Raw genomic sequence first — 13,369 nt, forward strand, 5'->3', positions numbered from 1 at the left:
CTTTACGAGGAGACAGAGTCAGAGACCCGTGGGGCTAAGACAGAAATCCGCCAAGGGTTTATGGGGAGCAAAGTGGACCAAAAACCCTTGGCTAGCGAAGATGATTTTCTATGTGTAAATTGAAAAAAAAATTAAATCTTATTTTTTTTTAACATGGGGGGGGGGGGGGTGGCTCTATGATGAGTAAATTTTTATATGTTAGTTTAAGAAAAAATGTCTACTGCAAAATAAGGGGATGAACTGACGTTACAATCACTTTAAAAGAGGATATACGGTGCAATGAACATTTATATTAAAATCTTTATTACTTAACAACATTGTATCTGAGATTAAACTATTGTTCTACTTATACATAAATAAATTATAACAAATCTTATAAACTATGAATAATGAAAATTTATTGAAAAAATAGGTATGTTTTATTTTATTTTGCAATCAAATTCATTTACGTTGTTCATTTTATTTTTATTGATTTATCATAATTCATTGTTTGAGCACATGCTGTGCTCGCCCCAACAGTCGCACCGTAAAACACTATTGCTATAAGAGATTTTGAACATGTTCCCGCGATTTCTTATTATTTGGCCTATATGTACATCATATCCGGTGACGTCAGGGTACCTTGCGTTCTGAACTGTAATGGCGAACCCCTTAAGAAATACGTGAATGGGGCTTTGACATGTCGAATGAAGGGGGTCTAGTTAATGTAAAACATGGCGGCCCCCAGTGCGGTACACATGTGTCGGGCCTGGATGTAAACATTGACCTGCCAGATGCATTTTCTATTAAAAGTGATATTCTCTCGGAAGACCAACTTGTTGAACATCAAAAAGGAATACAAAATGGCGACAACTTGCAATTTTTATCATCGCCATCGGACGTAGATTTAGACAGCTACGAAAGGGCTGTTGTTGAAAACAACACAGAATGGCTTAAGTCGCGATGTAGGAATATTGAAGCTATCGATTTTGAGATCCCAACGACTGGCAACGATGGGATTGAGCTGTTTAGTTCTTCCTTACCGGATACGACAGATTTAACACTATGTGCTGAAGGGTCTGTGCCTTCGTTCGAAACGTCAGGCCTCCTTTTGGGAGGGACGAACGGGTCCCTACTGTCGACTGCCAGCTCTGGGGGAATATCTGGGTCATGTTCCACTATATCTTCAATATTTTCCCAATCCCAAACGTCTGAATGCAGTGCTAACATTTCTGAAAGAGATGTCTCTTTATTTGAAGATAAAAATAACATGTTGATGACACCCCAGGAACTTGAAAGCATGCCAGATAGGGGACTGGAATTCGAAGCTTCAGTTGGACCAAAATGTTTAAATGTGGATATCTCTCTTAAGTCCTCAAGTGATATTATTTCATCTGTTTCATTAATAAAAAATAAGACGGCACAAGTTACTAAACTAGCCCAGAACACCAGTACATCTAATGATACAATCACAGTGACCAACAGTAAACTTAATTTGGTGCAAGTCCATCAGCCTCTGAATATTCAGTCTGTTGCACACCCCAATCACAAGGCCGGTACACTGCAGATCGTGCAAAATCAGCTTATTGCTCTTCAGTCCCCAAAAATTGAAGGTGGTGCTGATAAGCATGGCCCAGAAATCAAATTGGTTCCGATGCGAAATACCACACCTATTATTGTCAACACAGGCCAGGGTCATCAACTTCTGCATATCAACTCCAATCAGCTGCATGGGAATGACACCTTGACAAAATTACTGCCAGTAAATCAAGCGTCAAAATCTGTCGAAAACTCCAAAGCTCAACCCATTCAAACAGGTGATGGTTTTATTAGACTCAGTGGTCATAATTTGAAAATGATCATTAAATTTTATATTTTGATAAAAATGTCACATATATATGCGGAAATATATGCAACATTCTCAATTTTGTTGCATCAATGAATGCATACATGGACATCTCACAGTTTGTGATCCTGTAACACATGTCAGCCGGTCGGAGGGCTCTTTTATTTGATTAACTGTAGACAATTTATTATTTTCAAACAAGAGTAAATAAAATTGACATTTCCTCAATGGATTGTTTTTAATGTTATTATTGACTCAATTTAAACAATTGTGTTCTTCACTTCAAATGAGGGTACACGAAGGTTAAGTTTTGGAAATTCCAACTTTAATATTTTTGTCAGTTTACTGGGGAATGGGGGTGTGCTTCACATTATTACTTCACATTATTACTCTGCCTCGCCTTCTATGAACTTTTCCGACCCCATAGATTTCTGTAATCAGTCGGTAACAAACTTAATAAGTGTTTTGTTTTGTCGAGGACCTAAAGTTTGAAAGTTAAAGTAAACAAACAAAAGATGCCGTAATATATAACAATTAAATTCATAGCTTAATTCTCTAATTTTTTACCTTCCTCGTCAGTCGTCTGTGCAAACCTGAATGCCATTGTAGGAATCGTTTTATTATGTCGCTGGCAAAGGGGGGTCCCTCTAAATATTTTGGAGCTTGAAAAGTATAGGTATGGTTGAACGTTTGTTTACAAAATCAGCTCAAATAAAGTTATGTCCACCATGTTGCCGTATAAATTTTGACGCTTGCCATGTAAAGAAATTTTAAGGCAATCATGTGATGCGATTCATTCAATGGCGTCAAGACATTATAATCTGAGGCAAAACAAAATTTTTTATTTAGCTTGTTATTTTTTCCAGGGTTCTTGATTCTGCCAGCTAATCCAGGAGGAAGCACCATTTTGACAGCCAATTCTGGTGAAGCAGGGGGTCAGACCATAATCAATGTAGACAACTCTGCCACAAAGGTAAATGCATGGTAACCCAATGTTTTTCACTTTTGATTAATCACAGAAAGCAAACTGTATGCAGGGTTATTTTTTCACCATGTTATTTTTGCCCTTCTTCAATTGCAAACAGTTTCGCTCTGTCTTGTATTTGCTCAGGCAAAGTTATGTTAAAAGAGAAATAATTTGAGACATTGGAATTTGACAAGTACTAAATTTGCCAGCTGACAATGAGGTGAAAGGGGCGAAAATAAATGGGGGCAAATATATCCCTGTATACAGTATCCATTTAACAGCATGAAACAAATTGTGAACCAAAAACCTACTTTGTATATTAAAAGGAAAGAGTGTGTGGAGGTAATTTTTTAAAAATTTCCTTTGTTGTAAAGTGTAATAATTTGTGTTTGATCTTAGCCCCCCATGTTCTTGAAGAACCCTTCAATGAGCCCCCATAAGTGGGTGTACATGTACCTCTGCACTCATCCAGGATGTGACAAGATCTTTCGAAAACTCTCCAAAATGAGAATTCATCTCATGAGTCACACTGGGGAAAGGCCATTTAAGGTAATTCTACTTATGCAGAGTTCTTGAAATCTTTCGGTCCTGTCTGCAATACCGATAAAAATAACCAAGGACCGATTATTTGAGGTTGCCTGTCAGTCCAAATGACCAATAGATGTTGACAGGGGAACTTGTGAAAATATGACTAAATTTTGTACAAAAGCAACAAAGTTGATGCAAACTATTCCGGGTAATCACTGAGGAGATTCAAATGCATACGATAAATCAGGAGGAGTTTTTTGCAGATTTTTGGCTCTCTCTAGACTGATCATACGTTTTCGGAACATCTCAGTAATAATGTATAGAATTTACGTCACTTAAATGTAAACTTCTGATGCTTTCGATAAGTTTGGCAAGTGTTCAGTACATATTGACAAGGTGTGTTATAATGTGGCTAACAGCCTAACAGTCAGACGATAGGAGTAAGGCTTTCGATAATTTTCCAAACTTAGATATCGTCAGTCACTTGGAGAACTTGTTTAAAATGTAGCGTGAACCGATGGCAACTATAAATCCAAGATGACGAGTGTCGTCTTGTTACGTTTATTTTATGTAAATTAAAGCAGTCCTTTACTCGGCACAAAATGGGCTCAATCATTTAAAGGGACTTAGACACGATTTGACTTAAAATTTTCATTTTTTTTTCCATTTTCAACTATGTCAAAATTTGAAAGTCATATCAAGTTATAAGCAAAATACCGAGTTCACAATTCTTTGTTTTGTAAACAAAAGCTTGAATATTGTCATATTTACATATGTGTTGTATTGATGTAAGTTTTAATATTTGAAATAGTTTTTTACTTGTCATTTTGTCTAGGAAATGGCAATTCTCTACATTACATTTTTGTAAACAACTATAAGACTTGAGCTTTGTTTACATAACAATCAATTCTTACCTCTGTATCTTGATTGTAACTTGATTTTAACATTCAATATTTTGGTCAATCATTTAAAATGCACCAGTAAACCATTTTATACATAAAAAATGAAAATAAAGTTTTTGATCTCAAATCGTGTCCAAGTCCCTTTAAAGCTTAGCTTTAAATGATAGATAATCATTATAGCAATACATATACATAAAAAATATCAATGTTTACATGCTAGCTATATAGTTTGTTTGTTATCATCTCTCAGACAGGTGTACCCCTTGCCAAAATTATTGACAATGATTAAATTTGCCAGACGTTCGTTTTTCCTAAAAATAATTACCAATTTTGGGGAAATTGAAACTGGATATACAAAATATAGTATAAACAATTATTTAAACCATATCTCATCAATATTTTTGCGCAAATTGTTGTAAGTAAGTATGCTTTATAGGCCTGATGTATCAAAATAAAATACAAAAAACGCGATGCATGTATCGTGTTTGGTCATTTTTACTATTTTATGGACTCAAACCTATATTCACTGTGTTAATTCTATAGAATAACATCTTAGAAAAAAGATTTGGTAAAGTAAATCATATGTTGACAGATTACTTTTCACACTATTATCTATACACCAAGTACACCCCGAAGAAAAATTCTGTAAAAATCACATTTTGCTACTGTTTTTTGCTTAGATCTGTCAACAATGTTAGATATCATTTAAACATCAATTAATTGATGATTAAGTAAACTCGAAATAGCTTGTCTCTAAATTTTGATTTTAGTAAAAGAAAATCCGGGGAATGGGGTCAAAACAAAGAAAATATAAGCTTACCCATGATATTGGTGAATCAAAAATTTCGTTTTTCATTTTATTTTTTTACAAAATTGAGTTTCTCAACATTAAACATTTCTATCTCTTATACAATACATACATTACTGTTCTAACTGCTTATTATTGTCAATGCATGTTTACAACAGCGATTTAGAGCAAAATCAATACTGAGTAACTAAAACGCTATGTAAAAATTGAACCAATATTGTAAAATCCGTATTATGACGTAGTGCAATACTCGGACTACTTTAAATACACTTTTTACCATGAATGAAACAGGGTTTTAAGGAAATGTTTTTATTGCATTACACAGATATACACACAAAAATACCAATTTTAATCATTTATGTCTTCGTGAACAAATAAGAACTCCACTATCCGACATCTTAGCCCCTGTGGCATGATGTGTGCAAAAAGAAAAAAAAAGAGAATGAGAAAGAAAGAACAAGAGGAAATTTGATAATGAGAGAGAGGGAAGGAAGTTAAAATTAATGAAGTGATGAATAAGAATGTGAAGGTGAGAAGCCAGAATGTGAAAGTTAGGATGAATCAGATCAGGTAAAAATGAGAGATATTGGAAGGCTTGTAAGTTAATTAAAAATAAAATACACTAATAATAAAATTAAAATATTGTTTTTTCATCTTTCTATTAAAAATATTTGGATTGATAGAAATCTGTCTGGACTGTCAAACTTCAGATGGTAGTCAGTCCAAATGACTGACAGCAGAGAAAAGATTTCAAGAACTCTGCTTATTAAAACGAAGTCAAGAAATCAAATAAGATTTTAAAGTTTAGATATTATTTGAAAAAAAGTTATAGTTAATAAACATTAATTGAGGAAGCAGAATGCAGAGATTAATATAAAAGTGTTTTTTTTTTTAAAACAAACCAACTCTTATTGGTGATTAATTTTCATGATTAAGATGTAGTATTTCTGGAAAATAAGATTTCAAAGACATTTGAGGACTGACTTCAAAGAGAAGTATACGCGATGACAAAGCTATTACGAACCTCATGAAAATTACTCGCACCTTAATAAAAGTTGGTTTACAGTACATTAACTTTATTAGCTCACCTGAGCTTTTCTGATCACAATTTGTCCGTTGTCTGTCGTTGTCGTCGTCTTTGTAAACTTTTCACATTTTCAACTTCTTCTCAAGAACCACTGAGCAGATTTCAACCAAATTTGGCGCAAAGCACCACTAGGTGAAGGGGATTCAAGTTTGTTCAAATGAAAGGGCCACGTCCTCTTTAAAGGAGAGATCATTGAGAATTATTGAAATTTTTTTGGTATTTTTCAAAAATCTTCTCAAAAACTATTCGGCCAGAAAAACTTAAAACTTGTGTGGAAGCATCCTCAGGTAGTGTATAAATCATGGTCCAAGGGGGGGGGGGGGGGGGGGGGGTAGGAGGGGCTACGAGTGCAGGATCAAGTTTTACTAAGGAATATATAGAGAAAATCTTTAAAAATCTTCTTCTCAAAAACTATTAGGCCAGAAAAGCTCAAATTAAAATGGAAGCATCCTCAGGTAGTGTAGATTAAAGTTTGTTCAAATTATAGTCTCTGGTGGGATGGTGGGGCCACAATTGGGGAATGGATTTTTACATAGGAATATATAGAGAAAATCTTTAAAAATCTTATTCTCAAAAACTATTCGGCCTGAAAAGCTTAAACTTGTGTGGAGGCATCCTCGGGTAGTGTAGATTCAGGTCTGTTCAAATCATGGTAGGGTGGGGCCACATAGGGGGATCATGTTTTACATAGGAATATATAGAGAAAATCTTTAAATATCTTCTTTTCAAAAACTATTTGGCCAGAAAAAGCTCAAATTAAAGTTGAAGCATCCTCAGGTAGTGTAGATTCAAGTTGTTCAAAGCATAGTCCCTGGTGGTATGGTGGGGCCACAATTGGGGAATGGATTTTTACATAGGAATATATAGAGAAAATCTTTAAAAATCTTCTTCTCAAAAACTATTCGGCCCGAAAAACTCAAATTAAAATGGAAGCATCCTCAGATAGTGTAGATTCAAGTTTATTCAAATCATGGTCCCTGTGGGTAGGGTGGGACCACAATGGGAGGGGGATCAAGTTTTACATAGGAATATATAGAGAAAATCTTTAAAAATCTTCTTCTAAAAAACTATTAGGCCAGAAAAGCTTAAATTAAAATGGAAGCATCCTCAGGTAGTGTTGATTTAAGTTTGTTCAAATCATGGTCCACGGGGGTATGGTGGGGCCACATAGGGGGATCATGTTTTACATAGGAATATATAGAGAAAATCTTTAAAAATCTTCTTCTGAAAAACTATTCGGCCTGAAAAGCTTAAACTTGTGTGGAGGCATCCTCGGGTAGTGTAGATTCAAGTTTCTTCAAATCATGGTCCCCGGGGGTAGGGAGGGGCCACAAGAGGGGGATCAAGTTTTACATAGGAATATATAGAGAAAATCTTTAAAAATCTTCTTCTCAAAAACTATTTGGCCAGAAAAAGCTCAAATTAAAATGGGAGCATCCTCAGATAGTGTAGATTCAAGTTTCTTCAAATCATGGTCCCCGGGGGTAAGGTTGGGCCACAATGGGGGGATCAAGTTTTACATAAAAATATATAGAGAAAATCTTCTTCTCAAAAACTATTAGGTCAGGAAAGCTCAAATTTGAGTGGAAGCATCCTCAGATTGTGTAGATTCAAGTTTGTTCAAATCATGGTCCCTGGGGGTAGGGTGGGGCCACAATTAGGGGATAAATTTTTATACAGGAATACATAGAGAAAATCTTTTAAAAAATTTCTTTTAAAAACTACTTGGCCAAGAAAGCTCAAATTGGCGTGTAACCATCCTCAGATAATGTAGAATCAAGTTTGTTCAAATTATAGTCGCTGGGGGTAGGGCGGGGCCACAATGGGGGATGAATTTTTATGTGACCTCAATCACTCAGTAAACTCAGTGATATAGTAAAAATGTATTTTCTTCTCTATTCTCACACATCTGTATAAAAAACTGAGTCAACTGACTAATAATTATGTTTACCAGGAAGTCCTCTACTGAAATTCTAATTTTCATGTCCCCTCAAGGATGGGTTTTGATTCTAGGGTAGGGCCAAAATGGATGTACAAATATTAATGCATATTTAACATATAACGTTAAAAAATTATCCTCTTTACTCCCACACATCTGAAAGGAAAACTGAATTCATGATTTTGTAGACCAGATCTTTTAGTTTTTCACCAAAATTATAGGTTTCACAGTTCTTTTTGAAATGTGGTCGTCATTACAAATTTATAATATTTATAATTTTTCTACTCCAGTATTAAACCTAATTAATTAGATGCATATATGAGACTCCATGACAAGTTTGTGTATGGGATATATGCTGCTCAGGTGACCGTTAAGGCCAATTGGCCTCTTGTTATATTGGGCATGAGCTTGGCATGAACTTGTCTGTGTTTTATTTATTAGTGTAGTAAACCAGGCTGTGATTGGGCATTCACAACTTGTTACAAACTGAAAAGACATGAAGAATCTCATCAAGGAAGGAAAGATTATCAGGTAAAACAATGAATATTGCCCTCAAAACTTTTCAGTGCTAAATAGTCCAAAGTAAAAAGTATCTCTGTTTCCTGTTCCTTGACAAAAAGAGAAAGAAATAGGTTACTGGTTGGTAGGGCAACATTTTTCTTTATTTCAAAACTTGATGAATACAGAACACATCAATTTTAAAAAACAAAAGAAAAGCATATTCATAGTTTTCAATTCAAGTGTGTTAGTAATAGGGCTGTCACGGTTCCAAAATTTGTCGGATCGGGTCGTAAAATTTTCAGTTCAGTTTCGGGTTTTTTGGTTCGGGTGAACTTTGAAATTAAATTCATTTTTTTGTAGGGCCAAAAAAAATTAATGATTTGTTTCTCAGGCACCGCCGCGTCAGTAAAATCATCGCCGCATCAATATTTTTTATCTTTATTTTTCCGGATTTTTCATATAACAATTATCGGTTTTCTCTATTATATAATCAATGAACCGTATTTTTCGGGGCATATGTCGATGTGGGGCATAGGCCGAATTGCTAATTTTTAGATAAAATTCAAGAAAAATCCTTAGACTAGCCTAATTGGGGGATAAGCCGATTTTCAATCGATGATTACTATAGTGAAAGTATGACCGATGATTAAGAAAGTCACCATATTAAGTATATACTTTCAGAATATCGATGTAGAAAGTCAAATAGTAATTAAAGTTATTAAATTTGCTTAACATATATATTTCAAGCAATTTTTAAAAATTAATCTGTGTTTTGTGGCTGTTTGGTCTCTTCCGTATTCGTCGGTGTATCGTTGTGTATCGTAATTTTACAAAGTGTAAATTTAATTGCAACACCAACCTCCGTGGTTCTGTCTGGTAGAACTAAGTATAATATTTTACCAAACCTTTTATATTTTATTAATACCTTATTGCTAAATCTCATTTAATCAAGTTATACTTTGAAAGCTACTTGTAAATACGGGGAATGGCGTCCATTAGCTCAACACGTGGTTTCATATCCAAATAGAGTTATCCCCCGTAATCGCTATGAATGAGAAAACGAAATACAAAACATAAAATATTTAATTTGTGTTCTTTCCATTAATTAATTAAATAGTGACTTGCCGTTATGCAACGAAGTTGTAATGTTAAAAACACAATTAATGCAGTGAGGTGTATTATAACGGCAAGTCACTTTTTGACACCCCTCGAAAACCATTGTCAACCTCCGCTTCGCGTCGGTTGACAATGGTTTTCTCGGGGTGTCAATTTCAACTGTTACCCTCCCAAACAGGCACTATTTATATAATATTGTACATACATGTATTACATCATTTTGCCACTAATTTTAAACCCAGCTGACAGTTTCTTTTTGTTATATATACAGCGTCAAAAGATAGTTGCATCATGTGCATGTACTTTCAGTAATTTTAAAAGCCATAAAAACATTTCAGTACTACAAAACACTGTAAATGTGTCAAATGGTTTTACAAATGAAATATGTACTAATATACCAGTAAGTCACAAGTGATGTATACTTTTTAAAGCAGTACAATGTATCACTTATATGACAACATCAGGAAACCTGGCTCAATCAATTCTGCACACACATGATATGTAATGAATGTGTAACTTCAATGGTGTAACTTCAAAGATATTTAGATATCCAGTGGACAGAAAGATATTAAATATATTGAACAGAGATCAAAGTCATTAACACTTATGTAACACTTATGTAACATATGATTGTCTGTATGAGTTTCAACTATCAACATTCTAATATGATTGCGTCAATAACAAAAACTAATCTGAAAAACATATTTCCAGCATAAGAAATTCATGGGATTTCTGCAAATCCCATTTTCTCAGAGAGTGTAAAACACATCTCTTAAAGTTTATAATATTTTCAAACTCCTGGTATTCCTTTCAGAGGTTCCCACCCCTTAAAATACAGATAATCAAGCAGATTTGCAACAAGATGCCCATATAAACCTTTCCCTTTTACACAAGACATTGTAGCTATTTAGATGACCTTGCTTGGCTTTCAATCAGCTTAAACCAAATATATCTACATATGAAGGACAAGTTGTAAGTTTATTACATGACAAAGAAGTACCTTCTGGGCTTCAGCAGACTTGACTGGGTCATTAGCAATATCAAATTGACAATATTTTCTATATTCCTGATCTTCAGATCATCTGGAAGCCGCAGGTAAATCTGTAGATTAGAAGAAAAAAGATACACTAGCTATCATTACAAAGCTAAATGCTGTCATTATCAAAACAAAAGGGTGTGTCCTAGATTACACTTTTTTATGGGCACATGCAGTATCTGAGACATGGTCAAAACATTACCATGATAACAGCTATAGCAAATTAACTCATAAGTGGGAAATGACATATAACTATAAAATTTGTTATGGTTTTCATACTCTCTCTCTCTCAACATCTTTGTCAGCAATATTTCTAGTGCAATGTGACATTATTGAAATATATATATATATATGGTTCATCTCTCTCTCTCTCTCTCTCTCTCTCTCTGAGTCTATCTCTCTCTCATACTCTCTCTCTCTCTCTCTCCCTCTTTCTGAGTCTATCTCTCTCTCATACTCTCAATTACATAACTTCAGACCCTTGATTCATAAACACTCTCATCGTTAATAGATAAATAAGACATAAAGTTAACAGTTTGAATGAGATACAAATATCAAAACCACATGTACAGTGTACATTGTACGTGTCGAGGAAATTCTGTATGGAAATGACTGAAAGCATGATTGACACAAACTCAATATTGTAGGAAAAACATACAATATTTTTTTAACGTATGCTACGTAACATTATGTGTATAAACTGACTATAATACACCTGCATACACATTTCATACTAAAACATGTCTTTCAAGTCACATTTCACAACGACCATTAATAATCGACATTTTTGTAACATGTGTACTATACTTAATGCATTGTAGGCTTTTAAAAGAGTTTTTGAGTAGTTTAACAATGTAAGTAAGTATGTTCTTACCGACGAATGACTACTCCTTAGCACGTTTTAGATTGTTGACAAAATCAAGGATTGCTGTTCAGACTGTTTCATGCTGAACAAAATTTAACGAGATAAGGCTAATCACCCCAAACTTCGACTTCACATTAATAAACAATTGTTCTGCAACTTTAAATAATTTAAAAGCTTGCCAATATAAGAAACAAAAACTTTTACCTACTTTTTCCATTTAAACTCCCCTCTCGATTTTCACGAGTATGAGACTGGTCACGTTAAAATCCCGAGATATACAAAGTTTTGACTTTCTCGTGTTTTTTCATTCTTTCGTGAATATAAAAACCAGAAAGGTTCCGATTATGCTAATAAGGCTGTGAGGTGTGACATAGAGATTGATTTTATTTGGCATTTAGCCAACACAATTACGAAACATTTCATCTACAAAATGTATGAATACGCCTAATAAATTAAATTTAAAAAATGGATAAGATTTTAAATTTTTTAGGAGTTGTTCCATTTTTAATTGACTTGCTTTTAATCCAGTTCAAATAAAGGTTGAATCTGTGCATACATGTATTATCATAAGCATTATGCCATTGTCAAAGAATGGAAGTCTACGTGATTTCTCAAATTTCTCATTATTTTTCTGTGAGGGAGAACTTCAGAAGAGAAAGCTTCCTAAACTAAGTTTGCTCTAGGTTGGTCCCTGTTAACACAACCACTGAAATTTCTCTGTTATCTTCAGAAATTGAAGCCTCTGCGATATTAAGAAGTCCCCTATTTCAGTTAAGATTTGTGTTATTACTGTGGAGGGGAAAGATGGGCACAAAATGAAGCAGGGGCACAAATCATTTGTCATGTTTGTTTATCTGCAAAAACTCATCCTTTGAAAAAAAAAACCAGTTTAAACTAAAAAGAACAAATTAAAACAAATATTTAAACTTTTCCAATGTATCAGATCAGCTTGATGAAAATCTGCTAATGAGTACACAAATCATAAAATATGGGTTAACGTCATTGTAAATTTGTCTAAAAAAACCAAAAACAAACAAACCCTGCCTGCCTCATCAATATTTCAAAATTTTGGCCCGAGAAACTAATGATTAATTTTTTTTGGCCTAACTTCAAAAGTTTATTTTTTCTTTATCTTCACTCTTTCGTAACAATCTTTAACTCAATAACCAGTTTCCTGATTAGAAATTCAAATTACATTTGATGATTTTAAATTTAATTAAAAAAAACAACTATATTATCTTTAAGGCCAGCATTTTTTGAAATTTCGATTTACAAACCCGCCGACCCTATTTTTTAAAAATTCAAATAAAAATAAAAGAACCTGAACTAGCTATTAATTTCATTTTTTCCTCCGACCCGAAATTTTCTTTCTGGTAAAAATAAAAATAAATGTTGATGCAATCGCGTATATGTGTAGTCTGATTGTTGTTCATGCATTGATTAAAAAGACCAAGTTCTTTCCGATCAAGTCACAGGCACTAGAAGTCACAAAAAAAACACCATAGGGCCTACTCCTGTTTGCTTTCGTCCAACCCTACAATTTACGACCCTATTAAGTTTTGTGATCGGCAACTTAGCCAGAATTTCCTCAATAAAGAGAAGTTGAAGTCTTTTTCTATCACAATTCCGTAAATTAAAAAAAAAACCTCATTGCCAAGAAAATGATGTAACTTTTTTTAAAAAAAATTTTGCAAAATAAATTATAAAATAATCATAATTTAACCATTTGGAAATAGATCCTCTACATAACGGTTGTAAGTGGGTCATAGGGTTGGACTAATAACCCTAAACACAC

The 13,369-nt window shown here is 33.9% G+C and overlaps 1 protein-coding gene across 2 annotated transcripts in view; it reads left to right on the forward strand.

The window, feature by feature from the left end:
• Positions 1-613: 613 nt before the first annotated feature.
• Positions 614-13,369, forward strand: part of LOC128156141 (zinc finger protein ZXDC-like) — an 86,307-nt gene continuing 73,551 nt past the window's right edge. For both annotated transcript variants that reach the window (XM_052818171.1, XM_052818176.1), the window contains exons 1-4: positions 614-1,796; positions 2,692-2,798; positions 3,192-3,341; positions 8,498-8,587. In XM_052818171.1, coding sequence (XP_052674131.1) covers positions 680-1,796; positions 2,692-2,798; positions 3,192-3,341; positions 8,498-8,587 — 1,464 coding nt within the window. In that variant the 5' untranslated portion in view covers positions 614-679. The remainder of the gene's footprint in view (positions 1,797-2,691; positions 2,799-3,191; positions 3,342-8,497; positions 8,588-13,369) is intronic.

This window comes from Crassostrea angulata, chromosome 1 (assembly GCF_025612915.1).
Source record: "Crassostrea angulata isolate pt1a10 chromosome 1, ASM2561291v2, whole genome shotgun sequence".
In the NCBI taxonomy this organism is placed as follows: Eukaryota; Metazoa; Mollusca; class Bivalvia; order Ostreida; family Ostreidae; genus Magallana; species Magallana angulata.